Source organism: Polypterus senegalus, chromosome 2, assembly GCF_016835505.1.
Source record: "Polypterus senegalus isolate Bchr_013 chromosome 2, ASM1683550v1, whole genome shotgun sequence".
NCBI lineage: Eukaryota > Metazoa > Chordata > Cladistia > Polypteriformes > Polypteridae > Polypterus > Polypterus senegalus.
This window is the reverse complement of record NC_053155.1, coordinates 58,608,267-58,630,286: the sequence shown is the minus strand read 5'-3', so window position 1 is coordinate 58,630,286 and position 22,020 is coordinate 58,608,267. Positions and strand designations below refer to the sequence as shown.

The window sequence follows — 22,020 nt, the reverse complement described above, 5'->3', positions numbered from 1 at the left end:
GCTCTGAAATTTCCTATTGAATTTAGCAAGAGAGACTTATAACAGCTAAAAGCTTATCTTTCATAAAGGCTATTTTCACTTACAGCAACACCGATAACTAGAATACATTAGCTGGCTTTCTCCTACCTACTGAGTTACAATCAATGGTTCTCAAAATAAAAGTAGGTGTGCTCATGGTTTGGATCTTGTTGACTCCTGGTTTAGGGGATGCATTGTCCCAGTCCTTTTTGGTTGGCTTTCACTTGAGCATGTGCAAGGATGTTCTGCAGGCTTTTTCTTTCATTGTTAAGAAGCTTGTATATTTCTTTGCTTTTACTCATACCTTTTTGGTTGTGGGTGGAATTTCAGTTTTCTCCAAGGTTTAACACAGAGTGGCTTCATTTGCTTGCATACAATTTAATTCTGCTGGGTAGTCAATAATGAATTCACTCCAGCCATTAGCAAGACAAATGCATGGCTTTTGTACGGTCTCTTTCTCTTGCTAGTGCAACTTGCTTTACTGAGCAAGGTTTCAACTTGTGACACCCTCATCTAACTCCAATATAGACAGTTTTCCACTCTTTCAGTCTATCCATCCATCCATCCATCCATCCATCCTCTTCCGCTTATCCGAGGTTGGGTTGCGGGGGCAGCAGCTTAAGCAGAGAAACCCAGACTTCCCTCTCCCCGGGCCACTTGTTCCAGCTCTTCGGGAGAATCCCAAAGGCGTTCCCAGGCCAGCCAGACATAGTCCCTCCAGCGTGTCCTGGGTCTTCCCCGGGGCCTCCTCCCGGTTGGACGTGCCTGGAACACCTCACCAGGGAGGCGTCCAGGAGGCATCCTGATCAGATGCCCGAGCCACCTCATCTGACTCCTCTCGATGCGGAGGAGCAGCGGCTCTACTCTGAGCCCCTCCCGGATGACTGAGCTTCTCACCCTATCTTTAAGGGAAAGCCCAGAGACCCTGCAGAAGAAACTCATTTCAGCCGCTTGTATTCTCGTTCTTTCGGTCACTACCCATAGCTCATGACCATAGGTGAGGGTAGGAGCGTAGATCGACTGGTAAATTGAGAGCTTTGCCTTACGGCTCAGCTCCTTTTTCACCACGACAGACCGATGCAGAGCCTGCATCACTGTGGATGCTGCACCGATCCGCCTGTCGATCTCACACTCCATTCTTCCCTCACTCGTGAACAAGACCCTGAGATACTTGAACTCTTCCACTTGGGGGAGGATCTCTCCCCAACCCTGAGAGGGCACTCCACCCTTTTCCGCTGAGGACCATGCTCTTGGATTTGGAGGTGCTGATTCTCATCCCAGCCGCTTCACACTCAGCTGCGAACCGATCCAGAGAGAGCTGAAGATCACAGCCTGATGAAGCAAACAGGACAACATCATCTGCAAAAGCAGTGATCCAATCCTGAGTCCACCCCTTAAACACCCTGGCTGCGCCTAGAAATTCTGTCCATAAAAGTTATGAACAGAATCGGTGACAAAGGGCAGCCCTGGCGGAGTCTAACTCTCACTGGAAGCGGGCTCGACTTACTGCGGCAATGCGGACCAAGCTCTGACACCGGTTGTACAGAGAACAGCTCTTATCAGGGGTCTGGTACCCCATACTCCCGGAGCCCCCCCCATAGGATTCCCGAGGGACACGGTCGAATGCCTTTTCCAAGTCCACAAAACACATGTAGACCGGTTGGGCAAACTCCCATGCACCCTCCAGGACTCTGCTAAGGGTGAAGAGCTGGTCCACTGTTCCGCGACCAGGGCGAAAACCACACTGTTCCTCCTGAATCCGAGGTTCGACTATCCACGGACCCTCCTCTTCAGAACCCCCGAATAGACTTTTCCAGGGAGGCTGAGGAGTGTGATCCCTCTGTAGTTGGAACACACCCTCTGGTCCCCCTTTTTAAAGAGGGGACCACCACCCCGGTCTGCCAATCCAGAGGCACTGTTCCTGATGTCCATGCAATGTTGCAGAGACGTCCTACAACATCCAGAGCCTTAAGGAACTCGGTATCTCATCCCCCGGGGCCCTGCCACCAAGGAGTTTTTTGACCACCTCGGTGACTTCAGTCCCAGAGATGGGAGAGCCCACCTCAGAGTCCCCAGGCTCTGCTTCCTCATTGGAAGGCATGTTAGTGGGATTGAGGAGGTCTTGAAGTACTCCCCCACCGACCCACAACGTCGAGTGAGGTCAGCAGCACACCATCCCCACCATATACACGGTGTTGACACTGCACTGCTTCCCCTCCTGAGGCGCCGGACGGTGGACCAGAATCTCCTCGAAGCCGTCCGAAAGTCATTCTCCATGGCCTCTCAAACTCCTCCCATGCCCGAGTTTTGCCTCAGCAACAACCAAGCGCTTCGCTTGGCCTGCGGTACCTATCAGCTGCCTCCAGAGACCCACAGGACAAAAAGTCCTATAGGACTCCTTCTTCAGCTTGACGGCATCCCTCACCCCGGTGTCCACCAACGGGTTGGGGATTGCCGCCACGACAGGCACCGACCACCTTGCGGCCACAGCTCGGTCAGCCGCCTCAACAATAGAGGCACGGAACATGGCCCATTCGGACTCAATGTCCCCACCTCCCTCGGGACGTGGTTGCAGTTCTGCCGGAGGTGGGAGTTGAAGCTACTTCTGACAGGGGACTCTGCCAGCCGTTCCCAGCAGACCCTCACAACACGTTTGGGCCTACCAGGTCTGACCGGCATCTTCCCCCACCATCGAAGCCAACTCACCACCAGGTGGTGATCAGTTGACAGCTCGCCCCTCTCTTCACCCGAGTGTCCAAGACATATGGCGCAAGTCCGGCGACACGACCACAAAGTCGATCATCGACCTGAGGCCTAGGGTGTCCTGGTGCCAAGTGCACATATGAACACCCTTATGCTTGAACATGGTGTTGTTATGGACAATCCGTGATGAGCACAGAAGTCCAATAACAAAACACCGCTGGGTTCAGATCGGGGCCATTCCTCCCAATCACGCCCTTCCAGGTCTCACTGTCATTGCCCACGTGAGCATTGAAGTCTCCCAGCAAAACGAGGGAATCCCAGAAGGTATGCCCTCTAGCAACCCCTCCAGAGACTCCAAAAGGGTGGATACTCCAAACTGCTGTTGGCATACGCACAAACAACAGTCAGGACCCTTCCCCACCCGAAGGCGGAGGGAGGCCACCCTCTCCCACGGGGTAAACCCCAATGCACAGGCTCCAGTGGGGGCAATAAGTATGCCCACACCTGCTCGGCGCCTCTCACCGGGGGCAACTCCAGAGAGGTAGAGAGTCTAGCCCCTCTCAAGGAGATTGGTTCCAGAGTCCAAGCTGTGCGACGAGGTGATTCCGACTATATCTAGCCGGAACCTCTCGACCTCAGCACTAGCTCAGGCTCCTTCCCCTTCAGAGAGGTGACATTCCACGTCCCAAGAGCCAGTTTCTGTAGCCGAGGATCAGACCGCCAAGGTCCCGCCTTCGGCCACCACCCAACTCACACTGCACCCAACCTCCTTGGCCCCTCCCATAGGTGGTGAGCCCATGGGGAGGAGGGCCCACGTTACCTCTTCGGGCTGTGCTCGGCCGAGCCCCATGGGTGCAGGCCCGCCACCAGGCGCTCGCCATCGAGCCCCACCTCCAGGCCTGGCTCCAGAGGGGGCCCGGTGACCAGCGTCGGGCAAGGGAAAGCGTCGTCCAAGGTTTTTATTCTTCATTGGAGGTTTGTTGAACCGCTCTTTGTCTCATCCCTCACCTAGGACCAGTTTGCCTTGGGTGGCCCTACCAGGGGCATAAAGCCCCGGACAACATAGCTCCTAGGATCATTGGGACACGCAAACCCCTCCACCACGATAAGGTGACGCAGAATGCCAACAGGGGTCATAATATACAGAGCAGAGTTGCAGACAGGCTGAGTGCAGGGAGAGCATATAGACATAGCACAGATCTAGAGCTTGCAATGGCTTATAAAAGGAAGGATTTGACAATTAACCATTGGTTTCTTGGGAGCACATAAGCCCAAACTTTTGACATTTGATGCAAAGTGATGTCCAGCAGGGTTGCCATTTGTTGAGTTATGGCTCTTTGTTCACTGACCAAGTGTTTAAATGGTGCACCACAGAGACACTTTGTCTGTGATTGATTGACCTTTATCATACCAGAAACTGTATTGCAAACAGTCCCAGCAGAGAGAAACTTGACATCTGAGATGAGGTTAAGAGTGTCCGGCAGCTACTTTAAAAAAAAAAAACTTATGTGTAAAAGCAAAGCAAAATGGGTAATGCCAGTCAATCCTACGCACTCCTCCTTTTCTGTGATTAGGTTTCTCCAGGTATTAACTACAGTCGAACGGCACATCACTCCATCTTGTAAGAAATTCACATAGATACCCTCCAAACTCCAGAAGCCAGATGCTCTGGTGTAAATATTTGGAGAACATGTGGACTCCATACAAAGACACCTTTATATGGAATACAATAAAGTAACACTAAATAGAAAGCAGAATTCAGTCAAAAATTTTCCAATTCTTTAAATTATCCTATATGTTCCAAGTGATTTTGGTTAGATCTTTAGATCTTCTAACTCAAGGCCTGATCAAGCACACATGTGTGATAATTTGGTCATAAAAAAGGCTAAAGTGTGTAAGGAGCCTCTTTGGCAGTCCAGAGCATTCACATCAATAGCAAGGAAGCAAAAGGAGCTCCTATCATAAAATAATTATGTGGAGCAATATACAAACTGATAGCTCCAAGTACAAAGAAACAAAGCAAAAGTAACTAAACTCATTGCCCCAGTAAGTATAAAAACAGGTCTAGGATTCCTGTTTATCTAGTGAGGAGGCTCAGTCACTTGCCCACCATAGTAGCTTACCAAAATGTTTCCTTTCTAAGACCTCTTTCTCCTCTCACTTCTGCACTTAAAAGACCCTTGGCTATAAGACAGCTTTAAATCCCATCTTAAGGTCTCTTCGAGCCAAGCTCCAAAATAATTTAATTGAGAGACTTCTGTGTGCCAGGGGGATAATTCCTAAGAGCAACTTCTAGAGGTGCCTTGTGCTCCTGAACACCTACGCATCCTGTTGACCTTGAAAGGTGAAGTCTACAGGGCAGCTCCTTGTCATACTTGCTTAGAGATATGTTTTCTTCCCAGGACCATTTGACCTTTACTGCCTAAGAAGTTTTTCAGGTGTTGGTATTTCCTCTCTGGCGTAGCTCTATTTTTATTCAAGCAGCATATTTCATGCTCATTGATTCCTACCCCAGACATCCTCAGAAACCACTGCACATATCAACCCCTGCCATCTCTCTCTCCCACTCATGCTGGAATGTCTCCCTAATGCTCTCCTGAAGTTAAACAACACAAATACTGAGCATACCATCCCCTAGTGACATTTTGATGTCCCACACTGTCAAGTCCTCGACTTATCATGTTACCTGTATTTCTCTGTCCTTTCCCTGTTTACCTGGTGTGGCACTTAACCCTGCTTTGTGCCATTCATCTGTTGCCCTTGCCCCTTGTGTCCCCTTGATATTATTATTGTTATTGATAGCAGGACATTTAAGGGCAAATGAGTGAATAATTAAGAAGACACCTGCTCATATTTAACTCTTTTTTTATCACATTAAATTTATATCACACAAATTACACTGATATGTCAGGCCCCAAACAATAAACTATCTGATGATAGTCCAGAAAAAGTAATTGGTTCCTAACCATCTCAGGACTTATGGTATTGTCTCACCTCAGATAACAATAGAAAAGTACTGTGAACTGTGGAAGAATATGTTTAGGGTAATGTAGCATTCATCTTAAAGAAATAGCATAAAGGCTTAATGTCAGAAACCTGTTCAGGCACACCAGGAAAACAGATAAATGTCAAGAAAACAACAAAATGCACACTGAAATATAAGAATTGATTTTGGAAAAATACGTTGATGTAATATACAAAATGTACTGAAGGATGACTAGGAGGTGACTAAGAAATCAGCAGATGTCCTATAAACAACGAGAATGGGCAGTTGTTATGTGCACAGAAATTTCAAGGGTATAAGAAGAACCAGAATATAGTATAACAGACTTTTATTTTATATTAATCATTTGGGTGTAAACCATGAACCAACCAGAGTGAAATGTATGCATTGATTGACACTGTATGTAAATTCAACAGTTTAGAAAATGAACCTCTATTCTTTGTTTTTCTGATCATTCTCCACGGCATTTTGCTGAGGAGTAATTAAAAGATACAATGAACAGCTTTCCTCCTGCCTGATAACTGATTTGTCCTGTTAGGGGACGTTTCTTTCTTTAATAAAATGTTACATTTCTACCACAGTAGAAATGTGATTGATGGGTGGGCATCTATGGTGGAAGCCAATGCTCAACTTGTGAAACACTGATGATCACTGCATTTTTGTAAAAAAAAAAAACACTTCTAGAGGACTAGAGCTTCTTAAGTTTAATGAACTCCATTATGTGTACTGAGCATGAAACATTGCATTTCACAAAAAAAAAAAAACTCGCCCCTAGTATGGAGCATGGGGGAGGCAGTGTTGGAGAAGAGTTATCCCACCATCTCTATAACCTTTTCAATACTGAAGGAATCATGGTTTGTTTTTCATTAGAGAAGCCTAAAGCAAAGTAATCACCAATGTGTGCAGTCAAGGATTTGAAGCCAATTTAGCTAATAAGGTGAGGCAATTGTTCCAAGTAAACAAGTTAATGTACAATACTCAAAAAGGAAGACATGCAGGTTTAGAAATGACCAAAACCCCATAGAAGTATGACAGGAAGTAGGAGACAAAATCCCTGTGCTGTAATGTTAGATCCTAATCAACAGCAATAGGATGTTTTTGGCTTCAGTCCACCATTTTCTAAAACTATGCAACATTTGACTTTCCATACAGGTCACTGGGAGTTGGATGTCTTTAATTATTATAAATAAATATCAGATTCCAACATAGTTCATTCACTTTATCTGTTATTAGGATCTGGAGGAGGAATGTTTAATTTAGTGCTGTCTCAGACATTCCTTTTGTTTATTGTTTTTTCCTTGGTACAATGTGTTTTAATATTTATTAACATCATTATTATCTCAGGCTGTAGCCAGGCCCTAGTTGCATATTGACTGCCTCTGAGTTCTGTAGCCAGAGTCATATTCCTCACATCTCAAGATCTCTAGCATGTTGTAAATATAACTACTGTAGGTTTTTGGGCCCCTGTTCAGTTTTTATTTGTGCTTTATTTACTTAAGTAAAATTCTTAAATACCAAAAAAGGCAAACTGAGTACATGGGGAAATATGCGGACAGCATATAAGCAGTTTGATAAAATTCTGAAATAATAGGTGACGCCTGAAAACGTATTATTTGTAGGTCTTTACATTTAAATTTGGTTTTATATACACAATATGGCTGCTATTGTTACAACAAATTAATCTCAGGATTTCTCATTTTTCCAGAGGATCTAAGACCTGCTTTCTTAGACATTTTGCAAAAGTTGGGTGATTTCCTCATAAACAGTGTCTTGAAAAGGTAGTTTATTCATTGGAGTCAAGAAAATTCAGCAAATTCAAAGCTTTATTCTCAGGCTCTTTCAATCAATAATCAATCACTGCAGCAGATGCAAAGCTGGGATCAAATCTCATTCCTAGTCATGGCCTGGGTGATATTTTCTCATCCTCCCAATGTACAGTATGTGTGGGTTTTCCTCTGGGTACTCATGTTTTCCTCTCATGCCCATATAGCTGTGCAGATTATGTTGACTACTGATTCCAAACTGACCCTGTATGTGTGAGAGTTTGCATGAGTGGACCTCAAGATGGACTACCAACACCAATCTGTCTGTCCTCCATGTCTGCTGGATATTTAGGAAAAAACAGAGTTCCTACACATACACAAGGAAGGCACACAAACTGCAGGCACTGACCAACTGAGAATGTCAGCACTATTAGACGTGTGTACTTCAGGAAGTGACACTAAATGTACATTAGTATCAGGAGCTTTACAAACCTAACTTATATAAAATACGTCTTTTGACTGATACAGTCACTAACATTCATTCCATTTGTATCTTTTATATTCTTGTGATTGGCTAAATTAGTTCATTCATTGCAATGTAAGTACAATAGGTCAGTACCTTGGCCACATTTCACTACTTTGCTTTCTATTTTTTATTTCTGCATTCATACAGATTGATAAATTTGAGTAAAATGGAAAGATGACAAGCACTGTTGGTGTAGGGAAGGCGAGTGACATGGGTTTCTTGACATATTGGAGGTTAGGATGTTGTTGCATCGGACCTCAGGGACAACCTAAATGGGTTTTTTTTATGTTGTTGTAGTACTTCTGTCCTATTTTATTAGGATTTAGGATTTTGTTAGACACCAGTTTACTCTTTTTATACTTTTTATTTTACATATACCGTAAACATGTTTTATTATTATGAAAGACATTGGATTGTCGTTGTTGTCGCACATAAGAGGTGGCATACAGATTGTTTAAATGACTTTAGTCAAAATATAAGCAAGGCATTTTTCGCTAGAAAATACACACACTGTTGAGAGTCATTGGGGAAGTGGGAGAATACAAGTTAGGAAGATAACATCTGCCAGGTCTATGTGGTAGCCTTCCTTAACGTGAATGCTAGCTTGTTTTCAAGACAGCAGTGACCAGTATTCGGCAATGGTGAAGTCAAAGTGGTTAGACTGGTTCACCTAACCATGGAAATGTAAAGTATACTGTACTTCTAGGCACATATTGTATTTGCTTTAATTGTCTTGTGTTCCAGGTTTGCTGAAAGCTATGTATGTGTTATTTTAAAGATGTGGTATTAGGAAATGCATACAGCACCATTAGGTTGTGAATGGCAAGTCTGTTGTCTAAAAACAAATTAAACTGAACTAAAATTTGAGCTTCATGATGAGCTAGGTCTCACAGCTTCAGAGCCCCGGGTTTAGTTTGCAGGCAGGCCACTGTTTATATGGGGTCTGCATGTTCTCGTCATGTTTAAGGAAATCTGTTTCAGATACTCTGGTTTCTTCCCATGTCCTAAATAAGTCCAGATTTGGTTGACCTATGACTCCATATTATCCCTGCATGAGTGAACCTTGGTCTGTGTTAGTTTGTGTGTGCACATGTGCTCTGTGATAAGGTGGTTAATGTCTTGAACCTGCAGCTGCCAGACTGGGTTCCATCACCCCATAACTCACTATTGGAATGAGTGTCTGCAGAAAATGAACAAATTGATTTTACAACAGAGCTCAAGTCCCTGGAGTTCAAGATAGTTGAAACTCTAATGCACTGTTCAGCTTATATAACTTTTATTGTAAAAACATACAGTATGTTCCTTGACAGAAGGATTAATGACAATCTTTTTGTAATTCATCTTAGTTTACAGTTAACAAATTAGACTAGTATTGCTCAGAAATAAATAAATTAATAAAATGTGAATACAATTACTACTGTTAAAACTAAATAGAGGTGATTGGGTTACTACCTTTCTTTTTATTGTTATATAGTACTGTAGACAGACTAATAGAGCTAATTCAAATTCACTAAAATTACACATTCACAAAAAGTACATCATTATTAGTATTACAGAGACTGTTCAGCTTTAGTCATCTGCAAAAAGAAGGTAAAAATTCACCTGATTCAAGCCAAATAAATAGTCATCTAATCACTGGACTTCGAATATCATATACCAATATACACAAGCTGTAATAAAATATAACAATCTGAGTCTGGCACACTACTCTTTCCTGTTCAAGTTTCTAACATCATTTGACATTTTATTCGTAAACAAAAAGCACCACTGGAAAAAAAGTTTAACCAATGCTAAATTATGCATTTTTCACCTTTTATGGTGTGTTTTCAACATTTGATGAGGATATGATGCTTTCCCCAAAACTCAATCCTCTTATTCATTTCTGAGTTAGGAGTGCTGACGTACCATAGTTAGTAACAATCTCACAGTGTGCAGTTCTGCTCAACATGCTACACAAAAGATATTGAAGTACTAATAACTTGGACAGAAAAGAGCAATGGAGTGCATCCCAGAACAGAAGGGTCTGGCAGGCTGAGGGGACTAAATCACATTAAACTGGAGCAGAGAAGGCTATGTGGGGTCCAAATCCAGATCTTCTAATTCTCAAAGTTGATCAATCAGAATATTTTCAGTTGAATAGTGAATCATGAATTTGAGGGCACTCGTGGAAATTACAGCAGGAGTATTTATAGGTTTATAGGGTAATTATTATTACACGCACACAGTATATTCAGATTCTTACTTGCATGTGCTAATTAACTTTCAACACATCACCACGCACTGGCATCATCATTAGTGAGTATAACAACTGAAATTAAATGAAAATACATGTATAGGTTTATAGGATCATTGTGGTCACATGTATAAAAAGTAGAGTCAGATTCTTACTTGCATGTGCTAATTAACATACAACACTTAGGATGGATGAGTGGGATCAATTCTTTACACAAAGACACAAGGGAATCAGGAACAAACTACCAGATGAAGCAGAAGCAGAAAACTTGACAACATTTAAAAGGCACCCAGATGAGATTTTGAGAGAGCTTATCTACTAGCAAACTAAACAAACTTGATGAACTCAATGATTTCCATTCATTCATTGGTCTTCTTCTGTTCTTATGTTATTTCTCTACTCTAAGATGCTATCATCTCCTGGCTGAAATGCCTGACAGACTTTGCATTCTTATACTATGTTTGCATTTCCTAAAGACACATAGTAAGGTTAACAGCAAGGATTTGAGTGAGCTCATGTTTGTGTGAATTTATGGTAGAACTCTATTTTGTGCTGGACTGCTAATGAAAATTTGCATCCAAGAATGTGACATATTTAGAAATTTTTTAAAAGGACATCGATAGTTTTTCACAGGCATGTAAAAAATGAAAATGGCTGTTTTATTAATTTGGTTGTTAGTGGCTGCTAAGAACTACTAAGTTTTAGGACCTTCACTTAATCACATTTTATACAGCTGTTACTGCGGTAAAATAAAACAGTTGTCTTAACTCTGAGAGAAACGTACAGCTGTCTTGCCAGGATTTGACTGGATTTGGCTGTGTTGGCACAGAGACCATTTGATTCAGTGGTGTGCCATTCAAGTTTAGTCCCTACAAATGCTAAAGAATTGAATACAGTGGCTTCACTCACAGCAGATTATTTTAAGTAAGATCACATTTGTCTCTGTGACACTTTCTTGGAGCTAATTTCATGAAAAAAATGTTCTAAAACAAATCACACTTGACTAACAGGATGAGCAGTAACAAGGTATGAGGAAGGTACTTTCTACTAAAACAAGGCACTGTGTGACAAAAAACAACAGGCAGACAGATTGTCATTTAATTTCAAACACAGAATGATAGAAGTTAAACCACATCTATTTTCTAAACTTACTTTGTCCTGTTCAGAATCTACCACAATACCTTCAGTCACCAGACCAGTACTGGACACCAGTATGTCCACCCATCAAATGTGATTTGCAGCAAGAAGAAGCCTGACATGTCAACACAGACAGAAGTTACCTCATACAGGAGTCAAACTGAGACCAAAGATATGTGAGCTCACAATGCTCTGCCTAGTTACAAGTAAGACACACCATCAAGTTAAGAAAGAAGAGCGCTAATAAAAAGAGAAATACATTGCAAATCATTAATTGTTTCTACCAAATCAAAGAGTATAACTTTCAAAAGAAAGAAGACATGAAAATAAACTTTCTTAATGTGTTGGGTCACTATATGGCAACAGACAATGGAGCGAACCATGAATCTTGTATCATTTTTTCATCATATTTACCAATATTTTATTTTTTAGTAAATGTCTGGGTGCTGCCCAAGAATCTCTAATAAATGTCCAATTTGGCTGCAGTCTTGTGACTTGAATGACTAAGGCAGGGGTCCCCAACTCCGGTCCTGGAGGGCCCCAGTGTCTGCAGGTTTTCATTCTAACCCTTTTCTTAATTAGTGCACTGTTTTTTCTGCTAATTAACTTCTTTTGAATTAATTTCAATTGACTTGTTTTTTTTTAAGATCTTTTCCCCTGAATTTCTTCATTGTTCCTCTGAATTGCTTCATTTCTTTCCTTAAACAGAAATTAAATATGAAGTGAGTGAGCCAGCTAAGACCAACTAAGTCAGGGCCTCAAACACCAACCAATATCACGCCAACCGGTTGCTTAATTAGGTGCGGATTCTTGTCGTTAATCAAACCCGATCTTTAATTCCATGGCTTGTTGCTGCTCTCATTATGCAATGGCATACATTTCTGAAATTGTTGATTTTCTTTTTTCTATGAGCATTGTTAAATGTTTTGGGGACCTGAGCAGTTCAACATTCTTGAGACTTTCATCTTTCTTTATTTTCAGATATTGTGTGATGGACACACTTTGTTGGTCATGTTTTGGCTCATTTTGTATCTCATTATTGTTTGGCAACTAATTAAGGAAAAAGAAACAATTAGGGAGTCTAATTCTTTGAGAGAAAGTTGATCAAAATGAATTCAAAATACGTTAATTAGGAGCAAAAGCAGGTCACTAATTAAGAAAAAGGGTTAAAATGAAAACCTGCAACCACTGGGGCCCTCCAGGACCGGAGTTGGGGACCCCTGGACTAAGGTGTAAGGCTTACACTGACATGCTTTTTCATTAGTGTCATGCAGATGAAAGCACTGTCATCTTGAAGATTTCACTACTGCCATGATGGAAATGCCTCACCACTGGGTGCTATGATTACTCAGAGCTCCAAGGCATCTATTGGCATTCACCTTGACCTCTAAGACCATCACCAAAATCGTTACAGGGAAATGCACACTGTAACAGAATGCACAGAATCCTTCTGCAGACTTTTTAGTGTGCACCACCAGCACATTTGTCTGCTTGTTGAATTGAATGCATTCATCCACTGCTCATTGGATCATCACTGCACCATATTATCTGTAAAAGTGAAAACTTATGTATAACAAGGGGCAATGTCACCACAAATTCTCTATATCATTTTTCTTTTTGATATTGATCAGGAACTGTTCTATATTAAAACTCCTGCTCTTACCTTATGTTGACATTTACAATTAAATGACCCAGAAGATCAAGACATTACTCTGCCTTGAAAATGGATGGGACTGATGGATGAATGGATGGACAGATGATCCATTGTTTCTTATCCAGTATTTGTTTAGTTTTGTGCCCGGTGTTGATGGGACTGGATCTGACTACCTGTGATGCTAAATTACATTAAGTGAGTTTGAGAATGACATCTTACCTCAAGTCACTGAATGAACACCACACTCAAAGAGTTTACAGTTTTGTCCATATTTGCTACTAGTTGATGATGTTGTTCCCCCAGCTTCCATCCTAAACTCACCTTAGCCACTGCTTCTTGTAAAATATCACCAAGTCTTCATAGTGGTGGCTCTGAGGCTAGGGATCTGCACTGGCAATCAGAAGGTTGCCAGTTCAAATCCAGTAAACGCCAAAAGTGACTCTACTTCATTGGTCCCTTAAGCAAGGCTCTTAACCTGCAATTGCTCTGTCCTGGGTATTGCATTAATCTACATCCAGCCTTGCATGTAGGCTCCCCCAACCAGCAGGGAAAAACCTGGGGGTTGGTGGCAGAATTGGCACTCCAGCCACCTTAAAAAACCTCACACTGGTTCCATTCCATCTGAGCTAGTGTGGTGCTGAGGTGTCACCAATTGCATGGCTACACTCGGGTCCTAAACTGGTATCCTGAGGTGGTTTGTCATGTGGTGGGTGCTGCAATGCTCTGTATCAGTGCGTGCTCCTAACCTCAATCCTCTTCATTACTGAAGCTTGTGGCAAAGGTGCCCCAATAATCAATAATAATTTTTTGGTTCTTTACTGGGTTGTGTGGTTCCTTGCAACTCCATTGCTTGACAAATCACCATTTCATTCTGGGAGGGGTTCCTTCCGTATGATGCTGGTTCTTTGTGCTTTGAAAAGCTTTATAATATATAGAAAAAAATAAAATATTCAATGTATGGTAGGCTACTTAGCAGGACACTATTGATTAAGAAAACTATGGACTTAGCCTGTGTTACTGGACAAATGCAGCATGAGTCCTTTTTAAAGTCATAAGCCATGGGTATTTCACAAATCTGTTACCATCCATTCATGGTTATTTACTGTATGGCGTCTGTTACATATCTAAATATGTACGGGTTCTTTGTGAAACCTTCATAGATTGGTCTTTTAGGAATCACTCTGTCACTCTTATTTTTATGAGTATAAGTTAAGTTAGTGCCTTTTATGGTATGATCCTGAAGCAGGTAATGTTATGGGCAACACTAATGACTGGCAGCTCCAAGATAATGTGAGGAATTTGAATGATCCATGACTGTGTGAGGCTTGTATTGATAATTAGGTATTTCACCCACATCCTGAAAACGTGAAGATCAGATTGATAAGCAGTTCTAAACTGTCCCAGTGCTAGGGGATGTGCACTGCTATGGAGTGCCTGTACACTCAGGACTGGTTTCTGCATTGTGGTCAATGATGCTGGAATAAGCTTTCCATGAACTGGAATAAGTAAGTACAGAAAATGGATGGATGGATAGATGGAAGGACTGATAGAGTATTGCCAGCCATGGAGCACAGTAGAATATACAGTGCATAACTCAAACAGTAACTATGACATAAAATGCTTGCATTTCCCCGTCAACAGCACACAATTCCAGGAAATAAAACGTAAAGATATGGTCGTGCGAACCTGATACCATTTCGTAAACTGCCATATCTTGTAGACATTTAATTGCTAACATATCTACCTATAAGTTGATCATTATCAAACAATTTTACCGAATTTTACAGAAAATGTAACAGAATGCTTAGGGAAGCTTTATTTGTCGATGTTTGCTTTATAACGCCTCATTTAAGCAGTCATATCTAATTTCATTTTAAAAACAGCCCCGCAGTGATCGTAGAAACGTACAACCGAGAGAACTGAATTTCCAGCTACAGGACCTTCGTATTCAAATTTACAAATGCGATATCCATAAAATGAACCGACTGCATTCGATTTACTTACCTTGTGCCGTCCTCGGGTAAAATAGAATTCCAAAGATGAAAAACACATAGCAAGACGTATCCATTCTTATTATTCCAACAAGCGAAAGTGAAATTGCTTTAAATAGACAAAGTTACCGCCCGTCGTCGAGGGGTACGTCATCGAGTCACTCTCGTGATTATATATTTAGCAAATGCTGCGTTAAATCCTTTGATCAATCATAATCGAATGCATTCCTTAGTTTATATAGCGCTTGTCTAGTAAATGTAATCACAATCAGGCTTACAATGAGCAGACTCTCTGAATCGTATTTTGGGATTACAGTATAAATCAATCCCGACATGTCCCCAAAGAGGCAACTATGACAGATTTCAAACCTTAACGGCGCTTACGCATACTTTCCCTAAATGAAATTTTACTGAATACTGGTTACCAGAGGGTACATGTAAAACTGTTAACTTTAAGATGCATCCATCCACCTGTCTGTTCGCTTAGAAAAGGAGAGGATAAATCTGTCCCACTGCCGGTGTTCTATTTGTGCTGCCTTGTCGAATTACACTACACATGCATATATTTAAAAGTCAAAACGTCGAAATAAACATTAGATTTTTATAGTATTACCTTAAGACAACTTTTTTTTTCTAAGGTTTCACGGACCAATCGTGTTCGACTTACAATCACAACAAAGCTGGATAAAAAAATCAGAGATTAAAATGTGAAAGGCATTGGAATGAGACATTGGATACGTTTGCTCCTGATGGCCAAAACGACAAATAATAATTTTAGTAGGGTCCAATTGATTGATTGGTTGGTTGATTGATTGATTATTTGTAAGTTGTAAGTAACTTATTTTTTGACTGTTTAGAGAAATTGTATACTGAGCATGCACATAAGCTTATTTCGATAGGTTAGTTGCGTGGTTCGATCGAACAGAACACCGGCCTGTCACCTTTGTTTCTGTCCCATAACATCTCACAGCAGTTGTCTAGTCCAAATTAGCGAAAATGCTTTTTAAAATGAATGGCATATCGATCCTAACAATTCCCTATGTGCTCTCACTTTCTATATTAAACAGTTTGAAAAAAAGAAAACAAAAATATTTTTAAAACGGTTATTAAACTGGCAGGTAAACGGATCGTGTTTATATAAATTACAGTTACGCTGAAAAATGTAAAGGGAGCGTGCATGTCATAGGATCAGGTGAAATGGTTCCGAAAAGGATTACGAATCATCTTCCCCCATTTTTGAAAGTGAATGAGCGCCTATATACGGTAATTACACACATTACAGTCGCGTCAGTTATTGCGCCGTTTATACCCCTAGTTTATTAAGCGCGAATAGGAGAAATCGGTACAAGGAAAAATACTGTATAATTCCGTGAATCACTGGTACAACACTACAGGACGGTAGTAACGCCAGCAATGTTATATGAGGGTGGAGACGGTGGCACTGACAAAAAGACCTGAAACAAAGCTGGAGGTGGCAGAGTTAAAGATGTTGAGGTTTGCACTGGGTGTGCCAAGGATGGAAATGAGTACGTTAGAGTTCAGGTTGGACGGTTGGGAGATAAAGCAAGAGAGACGAGATTGCGTTGGTTTGGACATGTGCAGAGGGGAAATGCTGGGTATATTGGGAGAAGGATGTTAAGGATAGAGCTGCCAGGCAAGAGGAAGGCCTAAGAGGAGGTTTTTGGATGTGGTGAGAGAGGACATGCAGGTGATGGTTGTGGCACAGCAAGATGCAGTGGACAGGAAGATATGGAAAAAGTTGATGCGCTGTCGCAACCAATAACGGAAGCAGGAGAGAAGAAGAAGAACACTGACAGAGAGAGAGAGAGAGAAAGAGACAGAGCAACAGTAGCGCCGATTCAATCCAGTGAACTGGAGAACTGCGCTGAGTGGAGTGCGCCTGCGTGCGACCAAGAAGAGGGCAATGCGTGGCCACAGATGAGTGGGAGCAGCGCGCGTGACGTTGACAATTGCTGCTCCCTCGGGGTTATGCAATGGGATCCCAATTAGATTTCAGTTCAAATAGTTTTTAAATAAATGGCCTACATTTTCAACGATGTTCCCCTTAGCATACAACAAGGAGTCGTGTTCAGTAACTGTGGACTCGTGGGTCAATGCGTTATTTACAGTGAAACCCCTTAGACCTTCTGTGGGAATCAGGTCTTGAGACCTAAACTGGTGATGTTGTGAGATGGGACTTATTATGCATGCACGGAATGTGTCCACGTCTAATAAAATGCAAATATAAACATTATGTTTCTATTTATTTCACTTCTTGTCAGCGTTAGGCAGCTCAAATAGATCCTGCAAATCACAAGGGAATGAACCAAATGTAATGAATTGCCTTTCAGATCTGACATGCAGTATACAGTTACAATGAAACATAAATAACAGAGGCGTAAACAATACTGTAATATACAGTATTTCTAGTCCTACAGGTTTGGTATGTTTTTTACACAACTAATCCTATAAAACCAAAAACACAACTACAATGCATACTCTTTGTCTGTATTACAGTGTGGCTGAGCAAATTTCAAGAAGTACTTATTTCTATCAGAATGGCATGGTAGAGCAGGTTTAGTGTTCTGTAGTCAAATCCATTAGTTTCGACCAGTTAGCTGACCTGCAGATCTTTGGGGAAGTGGCAGAACAAAGAGGCTGATACAAGTGAAATGTCTAAAGTCCACATTGACAATAAAATGGAGCCAGATCTGAATCCATTAGGTAGCAATGCTAACCCGTGTGCTACCTTCAAGCATAAAAACGGATTTTGAATTCATTAAAATAATGTATTATTTTATTATTTATTAAATTTTATTTTCTGCAGAAAATGGAAACTAAATGGTTCTGCACATCTGTTCCAACTATATTTAATTTTTTCCAGATTTTAACTGGGAACATGCCAACTCTTGAAGCTGAATAGGAATTCTGTTGGTATGACAATTATCCTTTGAATGAAAAAGTTTTATCCATCAGCTTCTTCAGTTTTCACCTTTGTTCCCATACCATAATTACACTGTGGAGCTGTTTAATTTCGTGCGATTTCAAGATGATGTAAGAAATAAAATTTTGTTGATAAACAGTAGTTACTCCATGTTTATTTATTTTAATGGACATGTTATGTCACACATGAACTGTCCAAAGAGTTCAAAAATTTTATATAAAAGAGAGCCATCTCATTTTTACTCTATTAAAGAATCAAATAAATTATATCTTAAAATGAGGCTTGTGGAATTGCTTAAAAAGTGGCATAAAACAGAAATGTTAAAAAGGTGGGCTACTATTTTAGTTTTAGTATGTGCTAAGTTTCTAACTGTAGCTTTAATAGGAGACATTATTATTCTGACTGGTTATAAATGATTGATTTAGAGTATTGTAATTTATGATGCTCTCTCTCATTTCATGGGCAGCATGGTGGCACAGTGGTAGCATTGCTGCCTTGCAGTAAGGAGGCCAGGGTTCGCTGGGGTTGCATGTTCTCCCCGTGTCTGCATGGGTTTCCTCCGGGTGCTCTGGTTTCCTCCCACAGTCCAAAGACATGCAGGTTAGGTATATTGGCGATCCTAAAATTGTCCCTAGTGTGTGCTTGGTGTGTGTGTGTGCCCTGTGATGGGCTGGCACCCTACCCGGGGTTTGTTCCTGCCTTGCGCCCTGTGCTGTCTGGGATTGGCTCCAGCAGACCCCCATGACCCTGTGTTAGGATATAGCGGGTGGTTGGAAAATGAGGCTGATAGAATAAGGTGCTGTTTGAGACATAAATCATTCTTAACTCTGTATACTGGGATGCATAAAATCAATAGTGGAACCCTAACACTATATACCGAAACGCCTTGAGATGGTCCGAGTCAGCTCCACAATCCCTGGTTGCTCCCAGGAACCTCATGAACCCAGAACTGTCAATAACATACTCGAGGATGAGCCGGGCAAATGAGGACACAGATAGTCAGCAAGGGGATGGTGCAAAGTGATTAAAAAAACAAACAAAACTGTCCTAAATGCAAAGCAAAAAGATCTTCATTAAGTAAATAATTCATAAAAGTAAGGTGCCAAGTTAAAGTCCACATAAATATATGCCATAAAATGATGCCTCAGTATGAGGAGACGTTCACGAAGAGGCACAGACAACCTTTTAATCCAGCTCAGGTCCCTATTGCTAGTCCTTTGGCATATGTAGGGTGCCATACCGAGCCTTTCTCCTCACTCCTTCCTTGCCACAGTTTGTTTGGCTTCTGTGGGAGCCTCCCAGAGCAGTTGGTCTCTCCTGCTCCAAAAAGTGCTCAGCAGGAGCGGCCCCTCTGCCCCCTCTTGAACGTCTAGCCATACACTCCTCACTAGGTGCTCACTTTTCCATCTGCCTGCCTCCCCTCACATATTGCATCGGTTTTTGGCCCGTTCCTGCCCTTTTCTCCTTTCACTTCCCTTTAACCTCTATGCCTTCTTTCTTTCTTTCTTTCTTTCTTTCTTTCTTTCTTTCTTTCTTTCTTTCTTTCTTTCTTTCGATCCCTCCTCTCCATACCATGCAGGCTCCCTCTATTCTGCCAGTTGGGTACAGGTGCAGTTTTCCCCTTGCTCCAAGGTATTGTATGAATGAAGCAGTTGACTGCCCCATTTGTGTTTGTACGTGATTGCGCAATCAGCCAGGCATCCCAATCAACTTTGGAGCAGCGTGTGCATGCTCCAGGACTCACAAGTATTTATTTAAAATCTAACTTCTTATCAAACTCCTACATTGTATATTGAAAAGCTAAACTGCATACTTGGACTGAGAACCTGTGGGACCCTGCCTAAAATTTGTGGGTGCAGCACCTCTTCACTCATGCAGGTAAGAATTGACTGTCAGCACTATGAAATGTGGGATGACACCTTACCTATAATATGCAGTAAAACACCAGTAAAATGTTACTGTTTTGAATATATGAAAAACTCATTACATTTTAAAAAGTCTTGTTTACAGATTAATTATCCAACCATAATGCCACCATTTCTACAAAGTTATTTCCCAGTACCAGTTAATTAAAGAATATGATCAAATGGAACTTGAAGAATTACAAAGTACAATCAGAACTGGCCAGTATGGGCCAGTAAAACAGACAGGTGAATCAGACATTTGGACCGTGCCTTTAACTGATTTTTAGATTCAGATGGAAAATAGCTAAACTGTCTGAGCTGTGTTTAATACTCACCACCCAAACCAAGAAGAAGCAGTTCAGAAAGAAAAAATAGTAAATTATGTTGGCCTTCTGTGTGAAGACATTTGCCTCTTTGATTGTATAGCTCTTCAAAACTTTCCGCAGCTTGCTCAATACTTCATTGGCATGGCTGCTAAACACGACATATTTGCTTTCATCTGTTAGCAAATTTTAAAATTCTTTTAGCATTTATTTATTTGGAAGGTTAGAATGGGCAATGCCAGAAGCGACTCAACTCCACTGGACCCTTGAGCAAGGCCCTTAACCTGCAATGGTTTCTTCCTGGGTAAGACGGTAATCTGCATCCAGCCCTGTAAGCAGGTCCTCCAATTTATAGGGAAAACATGGGGATTGGTGTCAGGATTCACCCTCCAGCCGATATAAAAAACCTCACACTTTCCAGGGCAAGATCCAACCTGTGAATGTTCAGTCGAGCTCCAGCCTCATTGGCCACATGCTTTGGGCCTGCACCAAATTAACATCATTCTGGACCAAAATCTTTAAATGCCTGTCAGACAGCCTTGGTGTCACAATGCCTCCTAATCCACTAACAGCTGTGTTTGGTGGACTCCCAGATGGGCTTAAAGTGGAGAAGGACAAACAAACTGTAATTGCCTTTACTACACTATTGGCATGTAGACTTATCTTGTTCAACTGGAAGAAGCCTAACTCACCTCTTTTCAGTTAGTGGGTAACTGATGTTATATACTACATGAAATTGGAAAAAAATATATACTCAGAGGATCTGTGCAAAACGTTTTAAAAACCTTGCAGGATCTAATCCATAACATTTTAGAATAAGCATTTAAATTGAGGAATCAGATTTTCTTCCCCTTTTTTAATCTATTTATTTACTTTTCTACTATTAGAGTTTCACTCTGTTGGCCTAGCTCTCTTTCTCATGGGTGGGGGATTGACTGGACTTGAACCCAGTTTTGTCAAATTTGACTAGCTTGTATGGAATGTTGTTTGATTTTAATAAATTCAATAAAATGTAAAAAAAAAAGTTTTGCAATGTTCCAGTGTGGTGCTGAGGTGTCACCCATTGCACAGATGCACTGGGGTCCCAATCCTGGTGGTTTTTCGTGTGGTCGGTGTGGCAACAGGGTGTAATAAATCAACGCATGGTCCCAATCTCTCTACTCATCACTAGAATGGGCACATTTCTTTAAAAACAGTGTAGCAGGCGCAGTGTCAGTGCTAGGTTATTTTGCACCCTAGGCAAAGGTTATTAGTCTGCCAGCCGACTGTTCGGTAGCGGGTTTTCCTCCCGGCTTATGATTTGCGCCATAGGTGAATGCCTAGTTCGCCATAAATTTGGACCTGGCCCTGATTGATAGGTAGCATTCAAAGTATCTGTGAAAATGGAATTTACAAAAGAGTCTTGTGTACACCTTTATTATATGTTTAATATATGGTCAGTAATGGCACTGGCAGTGAACATCATTCAATAACTTGTATTTGATGCCACTGCTCCAGTGAGACTTTACTCCTGTTTTTACAACATGGACTTGCTTTCTTCTTCAGCGTCTTCACATGCTGATTTGGAGTCTTCCTCTGAGCTGATAGGCTCCAAGATAACAACATTTTTACTGTCATACCCACAACTCCTTGAACCAATTAATGCTAGAATTGTTTCCGAGCATCATCGAGAACAACATACCAGGACTGATGGATTTTAAGTGCCACAAGAACATGCTGCACAAGATCCGTCTATGCCTGACTTCTTCGCAAGACTCCATCTCTTCTGACAGTCTGTGCACACCTTAACAGGGTTTTTCCAGGTCCAGTCCATGAACATC

General features: G+C 41.5%; 1 protein-coding gene across 5 annotated transcripts in view; it reads right to left on the bottom strand.

The window, feature by feature from the left end:
• Positions 1-15,380, bottom strand: part of LOC120522957 (uncharacterized protein DDB_G0287625-like) — a 148,024-nt gene extending 132,644 nt beyond the window's left edge. For 2 of the 5 annotated variants that reach the window (XM_039743809.1, XM_039743810.1), the window contains exon 1: positions 15,043-15,377. In XM_039743809.1, coding sequence (XP_039599743.1) covers positions 15,043-15,106 — 64 coding nt within the window. In that variant the 5' untranslated portion in view covers positions 15,107-15,377. Of the gene's footprint in view, positions 1-15,042 lie in introns of all 5 variants that reach the window. The other 3 variants (XM_039743813.1, XM_039743812.1, XM_039743811.1) reach the window with 3 other exon arrangements.
• Between the last annotated feature and the right edge of the window lie 6,640 nt (positions 15,381-22,020).